Source organism: Furipterus horrens, unplaced genomic scaffold (genome assembly GCF_987537825.1).
Source record: "Furipterus horrens unplaced genomic scaffold, mFurHor1.1.pri manual_scaffold_1, whole genome shotgun sequence".
NCBI lineage: Eukaryota > Metazoa > Chordata > Mammalia > Chiroptera > Furipteridae > Furipterus > Furipterus horrens.
Window position 1 is genome coordinate 25,274,106 of NW_028327171.1, and position 26,325 is coordinate 25,300,430.

The 26,325-nt window shown below is 38.0% G+C and overlaps 1 protein-coding gene across 2 annotated transcripts; it reads left to right on the plus strand.

Annotated features, from left to right (window-relative positions):
* Positions 1-2,835: 2,835 nt before the first annotated feature.
* Positions 2,836-25,430, plus strand: MFSD1 (major facilitator superfamily domain containing 1). 2 transcript variants are annotated; one of them, XM_090273260.1, is made up of 16 exons: positions 2,836-3,141; positions 5,139-5,191; positions 6,309-6,421; positions 7,803-7,845; positions 8,148-8,215; positions 9,680-9,788; positions 14,072-14,174; positions 16,496-16,594; positions 17,017-17,128; positions 18,066-18,122; positions 18,464-18,620; positions 19,973-20,070; positions 20,660-20,772; positions 22,235-22,282; positions 23,207-23,264; positions 24,746-25,430. In XM_090273260.1, exons 1-16 carry the CDS (start codon positions 2,970-2,972, stop codon positions 24,747-24,749), a joined length of 1,407 nt encoding a protein of 468 aa, XP_090129386.1. In that variant the 5' UTR covers positions 2,836-2,969; the 3' UTR covers positions 24,750-25,430. The 2 variants fall into 2 exon arrangements, with proteins under 2 accessions (XP_090129386.1, XP_090129396.1); XM_090273270.1 differs by lacking the exon at positions 24,746-25,430 and having other exon boundaries at positions 23,207-23,268.
* The last annotated feature ends 895 nt before the right edge of the window (positions 25,431-26,325 follow it).

Below are 26,325 nucleotides of genomic sequence, written 5' to 3' on the forward strand. Positions count from 1 at the left end.
AGAAAATGATGAATTGATATTCTTTAGCCCTTTACAGAGAAAGCTCTCTCCTGTTAAGCATATTAGTCTTGGGCTTTTCAAAAAAGACTTATCCCTTGAGAACTCTTGACTAATTTATGTAATGAACACATGGACGGGATTTTAGAAGAAAATTATTGCCCTAAAATATATGAAGTGAGAAGGTTGTACTAGAAACTTAACTAGCGCTAGAGTGACATCCACTGGCCAAACAGCCTTAGTGGCCTATGAGAGGGAGCCTAACCTCTGATGAGCGACAAAGGAAATATTCAGAAACAGATACTCTAAATAGCTGAACACATTTACCCAAAAGCAAATTATACCCACTATTAGATACATTTCTTCATGTTATTTTAAAAAATCTATGCCACATATGCCAACCCTGACTGGCAAAAATCCAAAAGCTTGACAATATATTCTCTTGGTGAGGTTGTTGGAAAACAGTTCTTTTCCTGATGCAGTATGTTGCAACCACTCTAAAAAAAATTGGGGATCATCTAACAAAACCTATTTGCATTTATCCTTTGACCCAGCAATATAAAAATATAGAAATACATATACATATACGAGATTATTTACTGCAACATGATAATTGAAAAATATGAAAAACTTAACATTTAGTTAATATAGGCGAGGGGTTGAATATAGGAAAGAAGTTGAATAAACTATAGTGCACACACACAGCATATGGTACTTTGCAGGTATCCTCATAATAAAAAGAGTAACTAAGGTCTATTCCAATTGATAAGTGCTTTTCAGGATATATCATTAGGCAGAGAGAAACAACTTCTAACAACTTTTATCAATGCTGTTTTTGACCTAATTCAGGAGATAATTTAAATATTTGCACTAGAAATTTGTAGTGAATCAGGAATGGATGAGGGGACCATTTCAAGCTAGGTATGATACCTGTCTCTGCCTTCCACTGGCCAGCCCTCCTGACTTACTCACTAATGCAGTCTACTTGGAGCAAATCAGATAGATGACAGATAGAGATAAAATAAAACAGATAACTAAAATGTGTCTGAGTTTAGATGTATGATTTGAACCACACATTGCTTTGGCCCTGCTGTTTTGCAGACAAATCTCGCTTCTATAGATGACAGCAAGTGGACCAGAGTAAGTTTTCTGAGATTTTATACCGATCTGTTTGACATGAGTATGTATTGATTTAAATTTCAGAGTAGGGAAGACCTTACTACTTCCCAAACTGCAAAGTCTATGTGGTTTCTGTAGGGATTTGCTCTTAATTCTTTTTCTATTACCATTCTTCCAACAGGCTGGCTATTTCAACTGATGTAGTTTAATTTTTTTCATTTTTTCTTCTTCTCACTTAAATTTCAGAGGAACCTTTATTATAAGTACTATAATTCTGTTATGGTACTTATTTTATAGACTTATTTCTCCTATTAAACTGTATGTTTCTTAATATTTTCCTTAAAAAAAAAATGCTGCCTATTCTACAGGACCCAGTCACTGGAGAGGCTACATACACACAGAAGCCAAAGCACTGGAGTGAGTACAGAACTGGAGGCAAAACGCTTCGAGCCTGAGGTGTTTCTCTTGCGCCATCTACTGACCAAACTTACTATGGTGCCAGTTGGCAAAGGAAACATTGTAAAATTTTCCCAGACCAGGTCAGCGATTTTCAGCCTTCTTCATCTCATGGCACACATAAGCTAATGACTAAAATTCTGCGGCATAAGCTAGAAATCTGGGAGACATTTCCTAATTCTTCCTTTCTTTTCAGACCTCATAGGGTATTATTTACAATGTCACCCCCACTTCACCTCCTAAATACGTACTTATTCTGTCTCCTTTGTTTCATACCTAATTCCCTAGTATATATAGGCCTTTGCCATCCTCAGGCTTCCAAATAATCCTCATGGTTATTCAATCTCTGGCCTTGTCACCCTCAAAATTCTGTTGGCAAAGGCTGGGGACTCCCAGAAAGTGGGGGTCGGGCTGCGTTGGCAGATGGGATTTTTTAAAACACAAACCTTTCATTCTTGCTGCTCTGCTCAAAATCCTTGCATGGCTTCTCATGGATCAGTTTTAGTGTTTTCTACTTTTGAGTTCCTTTGCTCCTCTCCAGATCAAGCCAAACACGTACACATCCCGTTGTTTCATGGGGGCGTCTTTATTATCCCTCCTACCCGTCTCCCCCGCCCCCCCCCCCGTCACCCTCTCAAACAGGAACCATCCCTAACTAGCTCATTCTTACTAATCCTAGCTCAGTAACCACTTCCAGGAGCTTCCGCGCTCCCCGCCCTCTTTGCTGCCACCTTCCTTCAAGGTTGGTTAAACTGTTCACCTGTTTTACAGAACTTAGTGCTTATTTCTGTCGTTATTTTTATCACGGCCATCCATTCATCACGTTGTTTTTTAAAGTGTCAGTTTCTGTCGCTCTCTCCAACTAAACCGTCAACTCAGATCAGAAACTTGTGCAGAAGGTAACTGAATCGAGTCTGTGAATATTGAGAGCAGCCAGAGGGGCTGCGGAGAGCAACGCTGCGAGAAGAGGGGCGCTTGTTTCGGTCCGCTTAGCGTAGGTCGGATCACGCAGGAGCTCGCGTGGAGCGGATGGGAGGCCCACACCTTCTCCTGGGGATGGGGCGGCCAGGTCTGTAACGGCTGTCTTCGCAGGATGTCAGGAAACAAAAGGACCGCGCCGTAAGCGCTGGAAGGCCGAGAGCGGACGCCTAAGGGACCCCAGACCCACGAACAGAACCTGCCCGGGGAGAACACAGGAAGTCAGCGCCTCTCCGTCTTCCCCGCTGGCCCCGCCCACCACGTGCTCACGTGAACGCGGCCCCGCGTGACAGGCCCGGCGTCGTCACGTGAGCGACCGTGGTCATGGGGCCGCAGCCTTGGTTGGGCTCTGTCCTCCTGGACCCTTCCTCATAGTGTTTGTCGCCGCCTCTCTCGCGTCTCCGTCTCTCGCCGGCCCAATGGAGGAGGAAGATGAGGAAGCGCGGGGGATCCTGACAGGCGGCCTCGGGGAGGCGGGTGGAGATGACCCCGCCGTCCCCGCTGCCCCGGGGGCGCTGGCGGCCCTCTGCGACCCCAGTCGCCTGGTGCACCGGCTTTTGGTGCTGTTGCTGATGTGCTTCCTCGGCTTTGGTGAGCGGCTGGCCGGGTCGGGTGGGGCGGAGAATCAAGGCATCTGCGACTGTCTGCCTCCGAGCTGGGCTTCGGCGCAGCTTCTGGTTCAGTTCCCTTTGCGGCTCCATTCAAGCCTGTGACATCCCGAAGGTGGGGGTCAGGGGACGGAGGTGGGCGAGTTTCCCCCTTCCTGACACCTATGCTCCAAGAAGTTTCAGAGTCTGGCAACTCTCTTGCTGGGGCCGTAGACAGGGAGGAATCTGTAGGTCGTCCAGTTTCCTATCCTGGCACCTTGTTAAGGAATTCAGAAAGTTAGTACTACTTCCGCCCCCCCTCCGCCGGCCGCACGAAAAAGACCAAAAAAAAAAAAAAAAAAAAATTCGCTAGTAGTTATAGTTTCTCACCCTCTTTTGGAAATTGTGTGAATGTCTCTTGCTGATAGCTTCAGTGAGTAGATGTGAAGGAATCACCCTGTATTGCACTTGGGTAGGCTTGCTTACCCAATCTACTTGGGTAGATTTCGCTTACGAAATCTGATGACTCCGAAGGCGGTTTCCTGAGATAATTTTAAAAACATCTTCCTGTGTTCCAGCAACTAATTTGTTTGGTAATACTCTAATGTCAATATTGGTTTGGTATGAAAGTAATAATGTGTTTTGCAGAGGTCTCAGAGGAACCAGTGTGTGTAATCAAGTTTAGGGACATTATGGTGAATAACTTTATGCTACTGCTGGAATACATAAATAAGCCTTAAGGGTGCTTTGAGCTTTAGCTTCTTTGCCAGTCCTTTTGAGTCCCCCCTCATCCCCAGTCCCTTTTTGGAAAGGTGATGCCCATCCATTAGCTTTAAGTCATGACAGTGGTACCCCTGATAGTGGCATCCCTTAGAGCTGCGATTAAAGCAGGAACCACACGTTGCTGGTTTAGGAACAAAAAAGAACAACACAAAACACTTAAAATTGTCCCTATTCAAGCAGAGAGATCATTTCTGATAAGTTATGATTACTTGCCTGGGCTTCAGAAGCCAGATGCGCACCTTTCTAATGACAGTTCTTTCCTGTTGAATCTTTAACTTCTAATATGTACTCTTACCGAGAGTCAGTGAAAAAATGGAGGCAGTATTATCTTGAATGGATGTCAAACCTCTGTCCACTTTTCTTTTACCTGCCAACAGACGTTTTTATGTTTTTACTTGGTCCTTTCCAACTCTGTTTTATTTTTCTTCAGTTCTGGCATTGTGTTCACTAAGCTGTTTGATTTGGTGCATTCTGTTTGTAGAATTAGAACTCCTGTTTTGTTTTTTTCTTTTTTAAATCCTCACTCAAGGAATGCTTATTGACTCTAGAGAGAGGGTAAGGGAGGGAGAAAAGGGGGAGAGAAACATGGATCAGTTGCCTCTCTTATGCACTCCAACTATGCACTGAACCTGCAACCTATGCATGTGTCCTTACTTGGAATCGAACCTGCGACCCTTCAGTTTGCTAGATGATGCCCAACCAATTGAGTCATACTGCCCAGGGCAGAACTCTCGTTTCAAATATTAGAGTAGTTACACTCCATTCCTCTGCTCTCAAGATAAGTGGTGACCTCAGATAACATTATTAGGAAACTGCTGAGGATGTTTGTGAAAATTTTAGTGTGTGTGTGTTTTGGTAACTTTAAATAAGGCAAATGCAGTGCTTCATGAAGATGCTAAGACAGTAACAGACATATGAAGCATTGTGGAAGTCAAATGGAGGAATAATTAGTTGTTGATTAACTTCTTGATCCAGGTTCCCAGTATTTGCTGTATGCACACTAATAATTTGTAAATGATTGGCATGTGTTCTCTGGGTCATTTGACTACAACTTAGAAAATAACGATGGACTAGGAAATGGTTCAAAAAGTTTCCACAGTGTCAGTCCTTGAACCCCTAGTATAAACATTTAAAATCACTGTTTGAGTAGTAAATGCTACTTGAAACTCTTGGGGATAGTATTATTACTTAGAAAATATTTGTTCTTCCTTTTTCTAGGTAGTTATTTTTGCTATGATAATCCTGCTGCCCTTCAGACTCAGGTTAAACAGGTAAGTTGATTTTTCATCTCTATTCTCTTTAGAGAAGGTGTAGCCATTGAGGCTTCATCAGCTCTCCGACTGTGTCGTCTGCAACATTGTCCAGTGAATCCATTTTAATATCTGTAGTCACCTAATCTTAGTGTGGCAAGGGGTGGCCACAAAATTCACTTATAGCACTTGTTTCTAACTTGATATTGTTTCACAACTTAGATAAATAATTATGTGCTATTTCCACTGTATTGCCAAAAAAGTATTAGCAGATTTTTGTTTGTCTTTCATTCTCCCATTGAGTAATCATCTGAAAGACAAGTGATTTGATAGGATAACTTTTGCCTTCTTATGTTTTGCTGTTATTTTATTTTTTAAATGTGGATATTGATTGCAGAGGATTTTCCATGTCAGTATTTTGAGTCTGGTTTTGTAAAAATGATTTTGATAGTTACAATGTCGCTTGCATTTATACAGTCTCTTTGTCTTTGGACAGGGAGACATGCATAGATTAACCCTTCACATTCTAGAATGACAGGGAAAGAAGGTACAAGTTAGTTGGGGGGGAGGTTAAGATTACTTTTTTCCATGTGGCGGGGAGCCCCCATGCAGGGGGAATAAGAATGTAGAGTATATAGGCAGATGCAGACAGAGGTGGTCTTCATAGTGGGGGATCTGATTGGTCCTGGATTCCACAAAGCCTCTGAAATGTCTTGAGGACTCAAGTAGTTCCCAGGTGTGACCTTTTCCTGAGGCAGGGGCCGTAGCTGCCATGGGAATCCCAGCGCAGCTAAGAGACTACAAATGATTAAGAAACTACAGCCCTACACAGGAAAAAATGTTTTGCTTTGTTAGTTACTAAGCTTAACTGTTTGGAAAATACAGTTTTACAGTGGAACCTTGGTTCTCGAACTTACTTAGTTACGGAAGACTGTTCAAGAAGTGATTTCGTTTGAGAATCAAATCGTAAGTGACTGATCATTCAGGTACCAGCGTGAAAGGGTTGTCAGGTTGAGAACGGAAGTTTTGTTTGACAACCAAGACATTTTTTTTCGGTGAACAACTTGGTCAAGGACTGAACTGGTTGAGATGGGAGACATTCAAGAACGAGGTTTGACTGTATTTTCTTTCCATATAGGATATGCAGGTGAATACCACGAAATTCATGCTGCTGTATGCCTGGTATTCTTGGCCCAATGTAGTTTTGTGTTTCTTTGGCGGCTTTTTGATAGACCGAGTATTTGGAATACGGTAAGCTTGAAAAAAAATCTCACCTGAAGGTAAAATTTGATTATTGGTAAAACATAGAACTAAATTAAGGTATTTCTAGAAAGAACTGAATAAAATTCTGTATGGCTGTGATAATCTGCATTAGTTTTCTTCTTTTTGTTGGTATTTGAGTTAAGGTTGGGATCCATGACATAATGTATCTCAGTTATGCCCTCACTTGGGGTCAGACAGGCCATGGTCTGAATCCCATTGCTGCCACTTGCTCAACTTCTTAGCTCTTCTGAGCTGTTTCTGGCTTCCTGGGCTTCAGCTTCCTCATAGGTAGAAGATAGATAATAACTCCTGTCTTGCAAGGTGGTTATGAGGATTGAGAGATAAATATACAGTAATTAGCACATATGTAGTATTTGCCTCCCGCTAGTGAGAATTTCTCTTCCTGCTTTTCTGTGGGCTTTGAACTTTGGTGACAACTTCTGTTAAATACTGAGGAAGGAATAACCCTATAAACTTTGTCACTTTTTATCCTTATGATTGTGCATGTGTTGTTAGTAGAGACTTCAAAAGGGATGAAGACTGGGAATATTTTAAGAAAGCAGAGGGTAGACTGATGATGAAGGGTCTCCCACCCATGTCTGATGGGAAGGAATTGAAGAAACTGAGTGTTTAGACTTGGGGACTAACGTTTTTAAATTTTGCAGAGTTGGCGTATAAAGGAGGAATTACATTTATTTTGCCTGATATAAAGGGATAGAATTAGCTGGAAACTCCAGGGGGACAGATTTCACTTAGTATGTTACAGACTTTGGTCGCTCAAGTTGACAGGATGGGTCATGAATTGCCTGGGGACCATAGTGAGTTTTCCAGTGCTGAATGTGATGAGAGGGATTTCAGAAGTATGGTTTACTCCTCTACTCTTTAAGGACTCTTAATGCCGACATTTTATTACTCTGGGGAAATAGTCAGATATTCAAAGTATAGAATGTTGGAGTATGCAGATTTATAATTGTATTAACATGGTTGATGTTTGTCCTTTTAAAAATAGTTTTTAGTTATCAAGAATTATAACCACTTAAAATTACTTAATCTGGCATTCCTTCTAATTAATCTTAAAGTCTTAATAGGAATTTTGTAAAGAACCCTGGGTACTTCTTGAAGATTATTTAATAAGTTTTGTTTCAGAGATGACAATGGTTTAAACTAACATATGCCATTACTAAAGGCATGGGAATTCCCTCAGAAGTCAAGTCTTCTACAGATTAGCATTCAGGCTAGGAAAAACTGCTAACTTCAGAGGCAGACCAGTGCTTCATTTTTTGTACTTGGAGGGAATATAGGAGGGTATGGTGACTGACTGACTGACACATTTTTAATTTATATTCTTTCTCCCTCCCACCCTCAACAGATGGGGCACCATTATTTTTAGCTGCTTTGTTTGCATTGGACAGGTAAGAAAGGCAAAAATATTTGTTGAGTAAGTGATAGTAACTTGAATTCTTGTCTAATTCCAGCAAAGGTGTGTTTAATGAATGTCTAATTAATTGGGGTCACAAATGCCCATATAGTAATATAAGGCATAACCCATTTTAAGGATTGAGATAATGCTTTAATTTCACAGATTTACTAACAATGACGACTAACAATGAATTTAAAATTACTGTAGAAGTTGTGATTCATCATAAGTTACTTATTTTTCTTAAATACCTTGAGTTTACTCTTCATTAATTCTACATTATATTCTCTGTTACAGGTTATTTTTGCTCTTGGTGGAATATATAATGCGTTTTGGCTAATGGAATTTGGAAGGTTTGTGTTTGGGTAAGTTATGCATAATTTCATTTATCTGATATATTTTAAGTGTTCAGCTATCAGTTTATTAAGGATTTATAGAAAATATGTTATTGTCTCTTAATGGTGAATTAGTTCAAGTCCTTGAAATGTAGCCACATATGCATAAGACTGTTTATCAGTTGTCTTAATTTTCCTTTAAAGGAAGCAACAATTTTGAGGGGCCATAGTTACTCTGTAGGGTTTGAATATTAAATAGTTCTCCAGAAATGATATTTTTCCCAAGTGTTTTGCTTTTCTGTTGTATTGAACACTATGATTTAAACCTCATTTATAGTGTAGTGTATTACAGCATAGATCATCAATTTCCAGGCTCATGATTTACGGACATTTTGCTGTCTTTTAGTGGGTAGTATGCAGATCCTTTTGCGCCGTGTTGAAAAGGCTTGAATGAGCAAAATACCAGTAGACTGATTGCTCTTCGTGAATTTCAGTGTTGTTCAGTAAGCATGTTCTGAGGCCAGTCTTGGGCTTCCTGACTTGAGGGGATGCCAGTGATAGAACTTCTTCAGTCTTTAACTTGAGTGTAACTTACTCAGTCTTTTCAGGGGTACCAGAGACATGTAGACATAGGTGATATAGAGAAGGAAATGAAATGTACATAAAATAGGGATTCAGATGAAACTGGTCAGAAGTGGCTTCATGGACTTGGATTAGAAGAGAGGCAACTATATTTGAACTAGGACAGAGTGGTGGAGAAGACTCAGTGTTAGGATATGGAGAAGTGGCTCCTAACTGAAGGCCTCGGGGTGGGGGTGGGGTGGTCAATATGTAGAACTTATAGAAAGGAAGTTAAAACCAGGACGTAGAGAATGTTGCATATGGAAGGTATTGCTCTGAGAAGTGAATTTTTATGTTTTCTCAAAGTATGGCTCACTCTTCACATACAGCATAGATGTGGTGACCCAGAGTCCTTCTAGTGCCTGTCATGGTTATTACCGCGCCATATCACATTCCCCAGAACTTCTCAGTGGACTCTGTGTGTCAGGAATTTGGAAGGGTGCAGCGTGGACGGCTGGCCTGTGCACCTGCTGCCTGGAGCCTCTGCCGGAAAGTTGCATGGGCTGGGGTCATCTGAAAGCTCGTGGATTCACATGTGTGGCACCTGGGCTGGGATGACTTGACTTGAACTGCTGGCTGCAGTGCCTCTGCGTGTGGCTGGCTTTCTGATTGCGTGGTGAACTCAGGGTAGTTGGACTTCAACAAGGTGGCTCAGGGCTCCAAGTGGGAGTGTTTGAGTGAAAAGCCAGATGTCACACAGCATCACTGCACCATATTCTCTGGTGGAAGTAACAAGCTCACCCAGATTCAGGGGAAGAGACAGTGACTTCACCTTTTGATAGGAGGGATGTCAGAGTTTTAAACCTGCTTGATGCATTGCTGACTGTGGCCTTTTAAAAAAAGCTTCACTTTTCTTTCTTTCTTCATTTTTAGGATTGGTGGGGAGTCCTTAGCAGTTGCCCAGAATACATATGCTGTGAGTTGGTTTAAAGGCAAAGAATTAAACCTGGTGTTTGGACTCCAACTTAGCATGGCTAGAATTGTAAGTATGACAAACCAATGGAGCCAAATAGGAAGCAAAAGATTGAATCTTATAGTTATCCCCTAAAATTACAGAATGAAGCGTATGTGTGTGACAAATTAGGTACTGATTTTTAAATATATTTATCTAGACCAGTGGTTCTCAACCTGTGGGTTGCGACACCTTTGGCTGTCGAATGACCCTTTCGTAGGGGTCACCTAAGGCCATCGGAAAACACATATCTAATTACATATTGTTTTTGTGATAACCATTATGCTTTACTTATGTTCAATTTGTAACAATGAAAATATATCCTGCATATCAGATATTTACAAAACGATTCATAACAGTGGCAAAATTACAGTTATGAAGTAGCAACGAAAATAATGTTATGGTTAGGGGTCACCACAACATGAGGAACTGTATTAAAGGGTCGTGGCACTAGGAGAGTTGAGAACCACTGATCTAGACCATAGTATAGAATTCATCTTAGCTTTAATTAAGGCATTTCTAACCTTATTTCACTTAGGAAACAGTCTAAAATGGCTAAGTGAGCATTCATTAGTTCAAAGAATCTGAGCATTAGAATGGATCTTAGTTTCATTATCTAATTTCTTACCCATTTTGGCAGCTCTGCTTTGAAAGACTTCACGTAGGGTCACCGCCTAGGCTCTGCTTGCGTATTTTCAGGGATCGGACATTCACTATGTGATGGGGCAGCCCCTCTCCAATTAACTTGATGACTTTCAAACCTCATATAGAGATGAAATCTGACTGCACAAGTAGCTTTTACTAATGGCCTTTTACCCTCTGTAGTTAATGTGTATCTGCTTCCTATGCACCAGCACTTTGCTCATGAAGACAGCTCTTAAGTTCTTGGTCAGACAAGCTCATTTCCTGTGGTTGCCAAGCCACATGACATGGATTTCAGCTCCCTGACAATAGTGCTCATGCCCTTCTGGACTTACGTAGGTGGCCAGTGAGTACTCCTCACATTTAAAACCTACTAATGATCATGATGTTTCTGGTTTGGTCTGGTAGAGGGTACCCAGGGGGACAACATTATGCTTGTATTAATGCAATGAGTAAGGTGTTTGGGCAGTCCCAAACTCCATTAGTTTTTTCCCTCATAAACTCCTATGAATATAGAGCTTTTTAAAAAAATTTGCCATTAAAAATCAAGGTTTCAGACTAATAAATGGTGTTGCTTGTAACATAACCTTAGGGAAGAAGACATTCTGTATAAAAAGTTTTTAATGCATTATTATATCATATGAAATATATAATATGTTTTTATACATATAGGTTCTCATTTTTCACTGTTGTAAGCAGTGCTGTTGTGTGACACTGTAGAACTTGTCCGCACCTTTGTTTCCTCAGGCTAGGTTGCTAGAAATGGAATTACTGAGTCAGAGGGTTTGATAGGGATTCTTGGGTCTGTTGAGACGTATTTTCACATTATCCTCTGAGCTATTTACATCCCCATCTGTGGAATATGAGAGGATCCTTTTTAATATAGCTTTGATAGTACAGGCTACTATTACTGTAAAAAGTCTTTATCATTTTGATAGAAAACACCTAATATTACTTTAATTTATAATTCTCTGATAACTAGTATGGTTTCCTATATTTTCTTAATTTTATCTGCAAGGTATCTGGAGTACTTCATTGTGTATCTTGTGCAAGTCAAGATATATCTGTGGCAATTTGTGGATCTCATTGTCTAGTAACTCCTCAAATAATGAAATAGGATGTTGAGTGAGATTCATTTTCATTGGTGCCCTTGTAGTTACTAGTGATCTTCAGGTTCTTTTCCCTGTGCTCACAAACGTGTTATAATCAATTCAGCCATGTACTGAGGATCCATAACTTTCTCGAAAGGAATTTCAGGGACTTCTCACAATGGCAGGGAGACCTGAGGAGAAGGTCGAGTGAGCCAGCTCTCAGACAGCCACCTCATTTCCCAGTCTTCGGTGTTTGACACATCAATAGCATTTAACACAGTTGACATTTCCCCTTCCTTGATGTCTTCTCTTGGGTTCCAGGACTCTATAGTCTCATAGTTTTTTTTTGTCTTTTTGTCTGCTGCTTCTCCATCTCTGTTTTCTCAATCTGTGAATGTGGCAGCGCCCCAGAGCTTGGGCATTTAACAGCTTCTTTCTTCTTTTCATGCTCATTTCCTTGGTGATCTTACCTAGTTCTGAAAGTTTAGATAGCATGTCTTTGCTCCTGAATTTACATCGCTTGTCCAGGCCTTTCCATACTGGCATATGTAACTTCCTACTTGACATTTTTATTTGGATGGCTGGTAGGCATATGAAACCCGATATGGCCAAAACCCAGCTCTGATCGTCTACTTGCCATCCCCCAAACCAGCTCATGCTGCAGTTTTCTCATCCTCAGTATGGACAGCTCTTTTCTGCCACTTAATCAGGCAAAAACTGTGGTGTCATCTGTAACTCCTTCTTTGTTTTTTCCCCACATTCCACATATTTTTCTTTTTTAAAATCCTCACCAAGGATATTTTATTGATTTTTGAAAGAGGGAGAGAGAGAGAGGAGAGAGAAACATAGATGTGAGAGGAACATCAATTGGTTGCCTCCTGCACGTGCCTCAACTGGGGATTGAACCTGCAACCTATGTATGTACCTCCACTGGGAATTGAACTCATGACCTTTTGGTGTTTGGGACAATATTTCAGCCAACTTCCAGAGCTCACATATTTTTCTTTAGTAAATCATATTAGCTTTACCATCAAAATATATCCATATTCCACCACTTTCCACTTGCCCATTTTGCCTCTCTAGTCCAAGACCCATCATCTCTGTTCTGGATTATTGCAGTAGCTCCCTAATGATGTCCTTGCTTCTGCCTTCATTCCACTCATATCTGTTTTGGATGTTGCAGCCAGAGTGGGTCTGCTACAGCATACACGGATTGTGCCACTTATCTATCATAGGGTCGTCGGCAGCCGTCCGTCTCGAGAGACGATGGTGTAGCTTCTTAAGAGTCTATCTGCACTGCCGAGAATGGTTGTGCAGTCCGACTCGGGAGTGACACGGTATCTGTCTCCTCCCGTGTTGAATCGACATCTTGCGATGACGCTGGAGTGTCCTCTCCAGTGAAGCTGAAGCTACAGAGCCTGGGCAGGGTGATATGGAGGGTCTGCTGTTGCCCATGCAGCAGACCCCCCCTCTCTTTGCAGCTGAAGGATCCAAGGGAAAGACGGAGTCAATACAGCTTGGCTTCAGGTGCGCCGCAGGAGTTGCCGGTATTGACTACAACGTCAAACCGCCTTAGGGACTCCGGCTCCGGATTTTCTGTCGGGGTTTACTCCCTTAGCCTTTCCCCTGAAGAGGTATGCCGCAAGGCAGCGGAGGTTTTTTGGAGTCAGAGTTTTCCTTCTCTGATGTGCCCTGACTGGAAGATCGAACCAGCGACACTTAGCTCGCAGGCTGACACTCAATCCACTAAGCCAAACCAGCCAGGGTGTATCATAGGGTAGAAACCCAAATTTTATTATGACCTATAGCTTCCTCCCTTCTCCCCCCACCATTTCCTCTCTGTAGACCTCACCTCATCTGCTTTCCTTTTTATTTATGCTGTTCCAGCGCTGCCTCCTTGTCATTCCTTGAGCACACTGGGCAGCCTCCCTCTCGGGGCCTCTGCACTGGCTGTTCCTTGTGCCTGGAATGCTGTTCCCTCAGATGTCCTTACAGCTAACTTGCTTCAGCTTTTTACTCTAAGGTCACATTCTCAGTGAGGTGTCCACCCCTTTATATTCTCTTCTGATGCTTTAAAAAATTTTTTTCAAGCACTTTAAAGCACTATTTAATATACTACATATTTTACCTCTTCTACCCCACTAAAATATAAGACCTGTGAAAGCTGCAGTTTTTTTGTTCTGTATTTCCAATACCTAGAACAGTGACTGGCATGTAATCAGGGCTCAATAATTGCTTCATAAATGAATGAGAATATTATCTGTAACCTTTACCATCTTACGGACAGAGGATGATTTTTTTTTTAGACGTCAATACCAGGAAAAGCTGTACTTTTTCTGAACTAAGGTTTATTTTGTTGTAGGTACCCTGTGAATTTTGTAACTTGTATTTCATTTTTGTTTTGTCTACTAGGAAGTTATAAACATAATGTGCTGTTTTGAATACTAGCATTTTCTATAAATTGGCTTTTTTTATAATCTTAATTTATGGCTTTATCTTTGTCAGTTTTTTCTTTTGTAGTGTTTTTAAAAAAATTTCTCTCTTCTTGAATCTGAGTCCTATCTATCTATTCTTTTCCAGGGCAGCACAGTAAACATGAACCTCATGGGATGGCTGTATTCTCAGGTTAAAGCTTCGTTGGGTTCTGCTGGTCACACAACCCTTGGGGTCACCCTTATGATTGGTCAGTGAATCCTGATGTTCCACATTTTGTTTCTTCTGAAAGCATGTCATAGCAAGTATCATGGCAGAGAGGAAAGAACCCTGGAATCAGGGTTAGACCACGTTGGTTATAATTTTGCCTGCTCAGTTCATGAGTTCTTTGACCTAATTAGAAGTAGTAAGCATTCACACTGTTTGTGTTTTTATTTCCACTTAAAATGGAGGACCTGGTAATATCTTGTCTGCTTCAGCTTTGTCTTGATGAAATGAGAGAGTGTATGTGAAAACTGAAAACAATCAGGAATTTATACATGTAAAGTGTGATTATCGGTTGGCCAAAAAGTCTGCGTTACATTTTTTTCTGTACAATAAAAGACACATTTTTCATTTTTACCAGTAACTATTGATTTGGATAGTTTGAGTATGTTCCTTGACTCCCACTATTGGCCTCTAGTGGGTAGAGGCGAGGGGTGCTGCTAAGTATATTCCAAAGCATAAGATAGCCCCACAGTGAAGAATTACTTGGCCAAAATGTCAGTAGTACCAAGAAACTTTGTAGACCACTTTTGACATGTTCAATAACTCACAGCACCTTCTCCATTCACTGCATATATCTTTTTTGCATGTGTTTTAGTTGTGTTTTTACCTTCCTTGAAATAATAAAGCGTAATATGCCAAAAATGTGTATTTTCTTCCATCTTCAATATTAAAATGGCTGCACAAAATTCACCAATTTTGATAAGTTTTTTGTTTTTAATGCATGCTGGTAGTAACAACTATCACAATACAGTCTAACAAAATTGTTTTGAATGAAGTTAAAGACAACTAAGCACTACTAGAGCCATCATACAGAAAATACGTAACGGACTTTTTGGCCAACCCGATATTAGTCGCTGGCAGAAGGGAGAATTGTTTCATTTCATCAGATTCAGTTAGTATTACTCTAGAGCTTAGATTTTGTAGTGATGATGTGATATGGTGGGAGATCCACTAGGTTGGGGGTTCAGGAGCCTGGGGGCTAGTCCTGCCTGTAACAGTTCTGTCATATTGGACGAGACGATAACCTCTGTGTCTCAGTTTTCTTTTCTGAAAATTGTGGATGTTAGACCAAAACTGTACAGGTCCCTTCTGGCCCCAAGTTCTCTTGGCTAAGGCTCCACTGTGCTGGTTTCCGGGTGGGTCGCTGAGAAGCAGTTGAGGCCCTCTGGATTCCCCACTGTGCTTTTCCTCTGTCTGAACAGTGAGTTTGTCTGTCTGAGCCCCCTGGTGTGCAGAGGGCTGCTGGCAGAGCCCTAGAGATACCTGTGGGTGGGGCTGAGTGTTCTGTGCCATCTTCTCTCCCTTATGCTTCCTTGATAGAGTCTGGGAAAAAGAGGACAGTGGAGCAATGACTGTAAACAGATGACTTGTGCCGAGAGACTCCTTGCCTGCCCCTCAAACCCTTTGCCTTACTCAGAACCTCTTTCTTACATGCAAATGCTCTTCAGCATACCTTGTGGTTCCTTCCATGATGGAGAGTTTGAGTTTTAAAGAATTTTAGAGCCAGAAAAGACCTGTGCCGTTATTAATCTGTCTCCTGTTTTACAGATGGGGAAATTTAAGTCTAGAGAGGTTAAATTCTGTGTGTAAGATCACTCAGCTTGGTGGTGGCAGAAATAGATCTTAATGTCTACTGCCTCTCATTTCAGCAGTTATTCAACTGGATCGTTTTATGTCAGCCAATTAAAGATGCATTTATTTTACTAAGCTTCTTTTTGAAGTGTAAACTTTATTCACTCTTTTGCTGATTTACAGTAATGATATGAGATCAGAATTCATGAGTAATGCTGAATATTCAAAGGAAGCAGATCCCACACCATCTGTGCTGTGGAGGGGGTCCTTGGGGAGGAGCAAGGGTGGCAGACTTTGGGGAGGAATCAGAAGGAAGAGGAGTTGATCACAGAATCAGACTTTGCTTTTATAATCCGCCCCCACCCCTGGCATCCATTAATAATTAGTGCTTAGACTGAATTAAGAAAGTAGAACTAATTTGCTAGCTGGTAATCAGCTTTTTTCAGTTTGTATTCTGCGTTAGAAGACCAGACTAGTTTGTTCTAGTCTTTTCCTTCTAATCTCCAACCTTATACTGGGAAATAATATAGTCATAAATGACTGCTGTTTGTTGAATATTTATCATATGCTCTTTTACTTCTGTCCTTACTTAGTAATTGTGGGCTTTTTAAATATATACCTAAATAATATCCCCTTTGGTTGTTAAGTTTTTTGCATTTAATGTGATATGCTGTGTTTTAAGGAACCTTCAGTCTGGCTCTCTTTTAAAAATCTCTTTTCTATTAATTGTAGGGGGTATAACATGTATTATTTCACTGATTTGTGCCTTGGTCCTTGCTTACTTGGATCAGAGAGCAGAAAGAATTCTTCATAAAGAAGAAGGAAAAACAGGTAAGTCTAAATGCAAGAGTAGTGGGACTTTGGGGAATTATGGTCTTTTGAGATAGTGTACAATTAGCAAGTTCCTAATGCACTGTTGGAAACCACAGTGAGGCTTAATACATGGTTCTTGATCTTTTATTTCCAAATCTATTTCCACTTGTCTAAATATGGGGTACATTTTCCTCCTTATGTTTTTGGCATAATTTACATTCTTGATTATACTTTGTGTATTTCATCATTAGGTAGGTAGATTAAAAACCATAGGTTTTGCTTTTTCTAATGTCTTTTTAAATTATCATAGAAACTCAGTAATTTACTGAGAAAAGTATTTTTTAACTGAATTGCAAAGTTTAATCACATGATAGATAAAAAGTAATCTTGACTTAGGTATGAAAAATTATACTGATAGCCTCTTCCCTTTCTTCTCTAAGGTGACGTTATTAAGATAACTGATGTGAAGGATTTCTCCTTACCCCTGTGGCTCATATTTGTCATCTGTGTCTGCTATTATGTTGCCGTGTTCCCTTTTATCGGACTTGGGAAGTGAGTATTCTCTAGCATTCCACTTTTGTTGGCTAAATTATAATGAGATTTCAATTACATAAATTAATTTTTTTAGCTATAAACCTTACTTCTCTGGTTATAGTTTATATATACACAAGAATTGTTTGATATCCTGGGATACAACTGATTTTCTTAGCTTAAGGTTTAGTGTTGGTTTAATCCTTTTTAAATTTTTCTAAAAGATATGCATAATAATAGTTTTGGATTCAAAATATTGGTTTATTTTAATTCTTGATTTTAGGTTTGTATTTTTTAAAAATTAAGCCTCTTATTGAGAATGGAGACAGCATATTGGCTCATAGTGATTGGGCATGTTTTTATTTCCTAGGACTGTAGTTTCTCCAGATTCACACTCAGGGTTCAAATCAAAGTTTTCTTTGCTTTATCTTCTCTCTCTGTCTCTAGCTCTCTTGCTCTTGATTTTCTTTGGCAGCTACTTAAACAGCAATTTGTGATTGCAGGTGTGTTTGTCGGGGTGTGTGTTTGTAATGTTAACCTTTAAATTCAGGCTGTTATCGTAAATAACTTGAGACAAGAACCTTATGCGTTACATAGCAAAGAACCTGTTCAGGACTGCTTTTAAGGAAAAGAAGCTATCATAATTCCCTGTATTAATACATTTGGTTTTCTGAAAATTTGTGTGTACTCTTTGCTGTATATGTAAAAAGGGGAAAAAACAAGCATCAGTATTTTATTTAGTTAGTGAAATATTTATATAAACACTGAAGCTTTAATCAGTTACTTGAAGATGAATAATATTAAATAAGGTGGGAAAACAGTATCAAGAAGGAAAAGTTGACTAAACTTAGAATTATTTACATTCAGTTTTATTTTGCCTTTATTAAAAAAAAAAAAGAAAAGAAAAAGAGTGAGTAGTGCTCTCTAAAGTGCTTATTTCTCTCTCTCTTTATTTTAGAGTTTTCTTTATAGAGAAATTTGAATTTTCTTCCCAGGCAGCAAGTGCTATTAACAGGTATTTCATTAATTCTCTAAATGTTTGTTGTGTGCCTAGTGTGGATCTTTAATTAGAACCAGATGTTGTAAGACATATGTGATATAACATCCACAGTGTGAAACCAAGATTACATTGGAACTTGATCCTGAGTGGCTATCTTTGCATTAATGGAAAACCAAACAAGTCTTGGACTACTATTTATATCTTTATATTTCTGTTTACTGATGACCATTTTAGAAGATTGTTAAATTAAATGAACTAGGATTTACTTTGCCTAAAGGGTTTAGGGGCTTTTTGGATTATTTTTGAGGGGGAGCAGTGATATATTTCATTAAACATCTTTTATATTCCCTGAGCAGTGTTGTATATGTCATATCAGCTCCTATGTCCCCAATATTTGGGCTCCTGGTGGATAAGACAGGGAAGAACATCACCTGGGTTCTGTGTGCAGTGGTGGCCACTCTTGCTTCCCACATGCTGCTGGCGTTGACGCTGTGGAACCCTTGGATCGCCATGGTAATGTCGCTGTGAGGGGGGCGGTGAATGTCAGGAGCCACACTCAGCTCCTCCAATAGCAGTGCTTTGTTACAGTGGGGAAAACAATAACTTGACTTCAATTTCTACAGAATAATTTTTTCAAGTATATAAATATTAATTATTAAGGCATAAGATATTTTTAATTTCATTTGGCTAATTTAATAGAGTAAGCTCAGTGCTGAAATAAAATTTGAAATAAAACAGTCTTATAAAAGTGAAATGCTTATTAGTTCTACTTATTTTTCTATACTTCATTAAACGAAGTCATTCCATCATAGGTGACAAAAATCTATTGGTCCAACATCCATGATTTCACATCCTTTTGTCTTTGACTTTCAGTAGGTCAAAAAGTGATCATGAATTCATTCAGTTTTTATTACCGTTCTTCTGAATGCCATTTCTAAGACCACAGGCTAAAGTGCTGTCTTTCTTATATGTTAACAAAAGAATATTTTTGATGTACATACAGGATGGGGCAAAAATAGGTTTACAGCTGTTTGTATAGAAAATAATACAATAATTAATAATAATACAAAAATAAACTGTGTTTTGCATACTCACAACTGTAAAGCTACTTTTGCTCCACAATTTGTACCCTAGGTAAGAATTCTGTGGGATAGATCCATAGAAGTAGAAATGCTATTGTGGAGGCTTTGCACATTTAACATCTTGTTAGATATTCAGTAACTTTCTACTCATTTATAGCTTTATCAATAATATAAGATGTCTTTTTTTTTTGTATTCTTGCCATTGTTGGACATTGGCATTATTTTAATCTTTGCCCATAAGATAGGTATAAATCTTCCTTTAACTTAAATTGTAAGGTTCCTTTACTAATTGAAGAAAAAGATAGTATTAGGTGATGTTTAACAAGCAGTGGTTATTACTTCTCTGTGCTTCTCTCCTGTTGGGCATTGAGGACTCAGAGGGAAGATAATTGACTACTGATGTGATATTGCTTTGGTTGCTTAATATGTAAATTCCTAATAAATATTGGAAAATAAGTTTGCCTAAAATGTTGGTAATAACGTTTTGCAAATTAGCTTTGTTTCCTTGCTTGGTTCTTGACTGCACCCTGGGCCCAGGCAGTTATATATGCATATAATATAAAGTGGTTAAGACAGGGTGCGGGTATTTCACCACTAGAGGGATGCTGTTAGAGAGGGCCAGACTTTTTTTGTATTGAATATGAGTTTTAACCTGATTGCAATAAGACTTGCATGAATATTCATATATTAGCTATTATGTCAATCTTGCTAGTCTGCATCAAAGGAAAATCAGCTTTTGGTTATTTTAAGACTTCTACCCTTTTCTGTATTGCTTTCTATTAGAGTCTCCTGGGACTCTCCTATTCATTGCTTGCCTGCGCACTGTGGCCGATGGTGGCGTTCATAGTTCCTGAACATCAGCTGGGAACTGCGTATGGCTTGTAAGTACTTGCACTGTGAATCATAAAGTGTGTATCTTCTGTATCAGCTTTATTATCATATGAAACGCTGGGTCTCCTGAATCTAGTCTTCAGGCTCTGGGACATCTCTGAACCTGGAAAAAAATAGAAAAGTCATTTAATCTTTTTATGATATTATTGTAGCAGTGAAAACGCTCCAAGTCTCCAGCAGGAGAGCTGGAGTTAAGCTAACTCATAAGAGGTAATCGCTGACATTATCACCCCATTGCCTGTTTATCTGAGGGCTTCTCAGCGAGAAGTTGAGCTCTGGTCTCTGGCCCAAAATGCACAAGGGGGTTGGTATTCACTTAGCTCTTTCTTTCATTCAGCAGGAAGGTTTTGAGTTTGTAGTGTACTTAATAAGGCAAGCTCCCTTCCCTTAGAGCATGAAATCTGATAGAGGAAATGGTTATGGGGTAAAAAACAAATCTAAGCAGGTCATCCCTGGTTGAAAATGTCTCTTAACACACATAGTATGTGGTTTATAGATACTAATAATTATAGTGAATTGTTTGTCTTTGTGAAAACTTTTGAAATTGAAAAACATGTTTTTATATTTCTTAAATTGCAGCATGCAGGCCATTCAGAATCTTGGGCTGGCGGTTGTTTCCATCATCGCTGGCATGATACTGGATACGTGGGGATATTTGTTTTTAGAGCTTTTCTTCATTGCCTGTGTTTCTTGTAAGTGCACCATGTGGCAACATTATTTGCTTGCTTTTTATTTGTAGCAGTATGTTCTTATTTATCCTTCTAGGTTTTATAGTTATTCTGTTTTTCCTTCTTTTATACCAAATCTCTAAGATGTAGCTCTCAGGTTTGTCTCATTCTTGGCCTATGCATCAGAGCTTCCTGGCTGGTGACTTTATAGTTCTCTGAAGAGTCATAGGCATTTTCCAGGAGTTTCTTATTCTTAAAGGCAGCAGTGGAATGTGTTTTATATTATTTTAAATATTTTTGTTTTTTTTTAAAAACATTTTTCCCTTTTAAGTGGAGCCATTTGCAGGGCCCTGAGTATGTCCCTTGTATGAATGTGTGGATATATGTATGATTTAGGCATGCACATAAAGCAGTTTTAAATTATTTTTATTCTTAGTTCTGTTACTTAATTTTTATATGTAATGATTCATTGGTTAAAAATAGGAAGTGTTAGGAAACGATTGAAATTATAAAAATTAGCATTTTTCCATTGTTAGTCTTCACCATACACATAAATTGTGCTTATCTGAAAAAAATTCTCACATAACATATTAAGATGCCTCTTATACTTTGATAACATGTATTTAAAATGGCAAATTCTAGTGATGATACTACCAGGCAATAATGACTATCTATACTTGAAGTGAGGTGTTTGCAGATAACTGCTTATGAATAGCCTGAATACATTTTATTATCTCATAATTTTAGAAATAAGCACATCAAATTAAAAAAAAAAATTGTTTTAAAAAAGTGGGTTCTTTAAGAATTTTAAAAACCAGGTCATGAAAATGTTTTTGTCTATTTTCGATGCTGTAACATGTGGTTTAATTTCAAGCCAGTCTCATATATGAGTATTGGGTTTCCAAGTCAAACACCAAGTCATTTAAAAATGCTTTTGTTGCCATATTAATTTTAAGTAAATTAAATATGTCTTACTTGTTAAGGTACAAAGCTAGGCACCTGACTTTTGAGGTCTTCACTGACTCTGGGCTTTTGGGAGTCTAATGACCACATTCTAATGTTTGGTTAATTTGTAAAATGAACGTGTTTTCAGACCAATCCCCCACCCCCCACCAAGGATTATTTCTGTAAAAGAAAAAAGAAAACAGTCTAGGGGCCGGCAGGAGTTTTGGAAGTGCCCGGAAGGGCCAGCATTTACACAGGGAGAGTGAGCGAGTGGCAGGGATGAGCCCTCTCCTGCGGGTGTCTCAGCTTCTCCGTGTCTGGCCTGGCCATCCCTGGGCTCGGGTAGTCCCTGGAGGAAAGGGTGTATAACTTATTTTTAGTGCTTTTTGGAAAGTAATGTGAACAGTGTTTTTATTTTTAAATGCCAGTTAATAAAGATTTTATTTGATTTGGCTCTTACTTTGTGATTATGGTTACATAGGAATCATTGGGAAGAAGTGAATACATGTTTTTTAAGGGTCCTGTGTTTTTTCACTTCCAGTGTCACTTTTGGCTGTGGTCTTACTCTATTTGGTGAATCGTGCCCGAGGTACGTAGAAGTGAGGTATTTTCTCCTTCAATTGAAGTGGATAATCATATGGGGTCACTGGGTTGTCTGCATGCATTTTTAGAGGCTAGTGCTTTCGCTCAAGTAATAATGATGTTCTCTTCATAGTGATGGAAATATTTCATTATATAACTTACAATTATGTGTTCTGGACCTTCACATTTATTAAGGTTGTTGTCATGTTTTTTCTGGCCACTTCAATATAAATTTTGTAATACAAAATTTTATATTTTTATATTAGCATTAAGAAGTATATTAGCATAAAGAAGCACTTTTAATAACCTAAAGCCATTCCTGTGTTATTGTCTTATATTTAAAATAATAAGTAAGAATATTTATAATTGATATTTCCATTTTAAGGTTGAAAGTGTTTAATATAGAATGAGAAATTACACATTTATTTCTTTTGTGAATATACATATACCACATGCATTTGTGCTTTTTTCTTTATTCTTTATAAGATTTTGATGTTATTCTTACCAGTTTTTCCAACTGGCGTACCCTTAAAGGTTGTTATATATTTAGAAGAATGTATACACATGCTGTTTAAATAATGTTAGGTAATTTTCTTTAATTTCTTTAAATTTTCATTATTACTGAATATTAATACAATGTCCTAATTAAGAAACCTAAGGTAATGCATACGTCTAAACTTTAAAAAGTGCTGAAATTAAGGAGTGACTATTTGTATCATATAAAGATCTTAAAAAAAAATTATTTTTTCTTCCCTTGGGAAGTTTCCAGGAGATTAAACTCTTTCTTTCTCACCTTTTCCATAGCCTTTTATGTTCCTTTAAGGTGTATCATGCAAACATGTGTGTGTATATGTGCTTGTGCGTGGGTGCGTATTTGAATTTTACTTATAATAGTTACATTGAAAAAATTCTATGCTTATTTGTGTTTTAGGTGGTAACCTAAATTACTCTGCAAGACAAAGGGAAGAAATAAAACTTTGCCCTGCCGAGTAAGTATTGAAAAAGAGGAAAATTGTCTTTATTTTGAAAATATTAAACGTTACCATTTTATTTCAAGGCATTAAGATTGGACTTTTAAGAAATTAGTTTTTCTCTTGCATTTCAAGAGCTAATGATTATCTATGGAATTACTATAACATAATTCTTGTTGGTGTCATAAAATCTTAAAAGATGGATGTCAAGGGCTAAAATGAAGGATTGGGGGAAGAATTTGGTTTTGAATTTCCGAGGGAAAGAGATGTGTAGTGTTTGTAATTTATTGGAGCAAAGGTCTTGGTCCTAAGTGTTAGGCTTGCCCTTCTATTCTCTGTGATATTTTCTTTTTCATAACTAGTTGAGAGATAATTTTTCATCTTTTCTTTGTACTAACTTGTTATTCTGTGTTCTCTGACTCATTTGGAACAGATTGAAGTATGTAGTGTATGGTTTAAGTTAAATTAATATTTTTTCCATGAGTGTATGCTACAACATTAGTGATTCTATTTTCTATTATTTCTAATTTTTTAGACATTGAAATTTTTTACTTAAAAAATTTATTTTTAAATATATGCCATGTAATTTTAAGTTTTGTGAATTTTGAATAGGTTAAAGTCCAGTAGAACAAGGCTGTTTATTTCTGGGCACCAGCCGGGAAGCTCTAATGCACAGGCTAAGAATTAGGCAAATGTGAGAGCTACGTCTTAGAGATTTGGTTTAAAAGAAGGAAAAACAGAACAGTAACTACAAAACCTAAAAGCATAAAAAAGAACATTCTGCTACATATTAAAAGAAACTAAATAAATGTTGCCACGTGGTGTACTTTCAAGAAATGCAGCCAATGAATAGGAGTAACGTAGTATTTCTATTTCTAGAAGTACATTTTAACAAAATAATCAGAAGTGTTGTGAGGTTTAAATATCTTATGACAGTGTTTATTATGTCAAAAAATTGGAAACAGCGTCAATGTTCCAAAGTAGAAAAATGGTTAAATATATAATTAACATACATTTAATATGTTTTAGAAGGATTTTTAAGAGTCAGAGATACTTAACATGCTATATGTTAAGTAAACAGATAAAAATGCAAATTAATATCCTAATTTCATTTTTTAACAAAATGTATGTAGGTATGTGTATTTCTTAAACCTGTTCCTTATATATAATAATAATAATAAAAAAAAAGAAAACAAAACAACATGAAAGAAAATCCCCCAGATGTTAACAGTTCTGTTTGTTCTATTTGAAGGTAGGCCTATAAGAGGTATGGGGTTTGTTTTTTGTTTTCTTTTCTTCCTTTTTTATATTTTCTAGATTTTCTACATTGATTCTGTGTTTTTTTTATGATCAAGAAGCATTAAAAGATTAATGTATAATTTTCAATATTTGGTACTATGAGTTTTGTAATGCTTAATGGTTTTCATTTTGTAAACCAGATGGGGTTTTGTGGTTTTTTTCCCCCCCTTTTTGATAATCTATTGTATTATGTTTTGCAGATGAGAAACTTAAATGACTGTGTCATGAGAATGAGCTGCACACATCACTGATTTGAAAACCTCCATTTAAATTTTTCTTTATTTAGTTTAGTCATTAGGAAAAATAATAGTATGAAAAGTTATTTATATTTTAAGGACACCTATTTCAAAGTATATTTGTGAGGACTATTTTATCCTCTGTCTTGTGCGTTGCTTAAGAATTTTACTTGAGAATAGACTAATCGACAGTAAAATTCAGAAAATTGCTCTGGAACATGCAGGTGGCATTCAGTAAGGACAGTAAATAATGGAAGTCATTGGATCTTGTATTGAGATCATTTTTGCAAAGTATATCTGAGGGATATGGCCTTTTATTTTAAAGCAAAAATAAATTTAAGGCTTTTGAGGGGGTAAAAGGGATGTTTTATATAGAATAAACTATGGCATTTTAATAGGCATTCCTTTTTGTAATAGGGAATATTTGAAAGATATCTTATGAAATTTCTTCATTTTCACAAATAGCAGATTGTTCTGCTTTTTTTAATTATGAGAGTTTGCTGAGCAGTGACCTTTTAGAGCTTCTTTATCTCTGTTACTGAGCACCTTTATTATACTTAGGGATGCAAATTTGCGGTACAAACTTTCTGTACAGTTTTTTAAATCTATTTACTAAAAATGTCCTTTAAATTATGATTGCTTATACATAGACAAAAACTGTAAAAGGAATACATGATGTCTTCTAACTTTCGATTTTTAAAAAAATCTTAAAACACTGATTTTAACTTTTATTTATGTAGAAGATTATAAGAAAACCTGTGTTGGAATAAAGAAAATTTGCCTAATTACAGTCATTGAAAGATTATGGCGATTAGCTTCTTCTCCAGAGTAGGATCTTAAAATAATGTCTGTGTTTTTCACATTAAACAAAATATGGGTATATTTCTCTGATAGACTTAAAATACTTTTTAAATGACTTAGTCTTAGCATATTAAAGTCAAGGAATTTTTCATATGTTTTGCTGACTGTGGGCACACAGATATTTTAGACAACTACTAAACTAACAAAATTGCTGAATGTATTCCTTCTCAGGGTAAGTTGACTTATATCCATTTTTCTGATTTACATTTTATTGTGTTATTATCCAGTTGTTAGTTCTTTAGGCTTTGACTGCCAGGTGACTGTCCTAGCCCAAGGCTGGTGAATGTTGGCCTCATCGTTGGGAGAGAGGGGGGAGCCAGGTTGGGGGGCTTGTGTGCTCTGGCCTCACCTCATCTTTCCTCTCCCTTAGTGCCCCAGCTGCAGGGAGCTGGTTACATTTTTTCAAATGAGTCAGGTCTGGTCCCTTCTCAGGGGCTTTGTCCATACTACCTTTGCTTAGAATATTTTATCCAGGAGTCTCTGTGACCTGGTTTCACCTGATTTCCAATAGGAAGTCTTAGTCCCAGCTCAGAACCATTATTCCTATGGAAACGAATTCTTGTTTGAAAAAGCCTGTACTTTTCCTTCTTAGCTTACCTCAGCCTGTAATGAAGAATTAGTGATGATGTAGGTTTCTGTCTCTTTCTTAGATTGTAAGCTCCTTGAGGGCAAGAACTGTGTCT

Coding starts and splice junctions, on each gene's coding strand:
- MFSD1 (XM_090273260.1), top strand. CDS start 2,970: ATGGAGGAGGAAGATGAGGAAGCGCGGGGGATCCTGACAGGCGGCCTC. Junction 7,846..8,147: donor GCTTTGTTTGCATTGGACAG/GTAAGAAAGGCA, acceptor TCTCTGTTACAG/GTTATTTTTGCTCTTGGTGG. Junction 22,283..23,206: donor TTTGGTGAATCGTGCCCGAG/GTACGTAGAAGT, acceptor TTTGTGTTTTAG/GTGGTAACCTAAATTACTCT.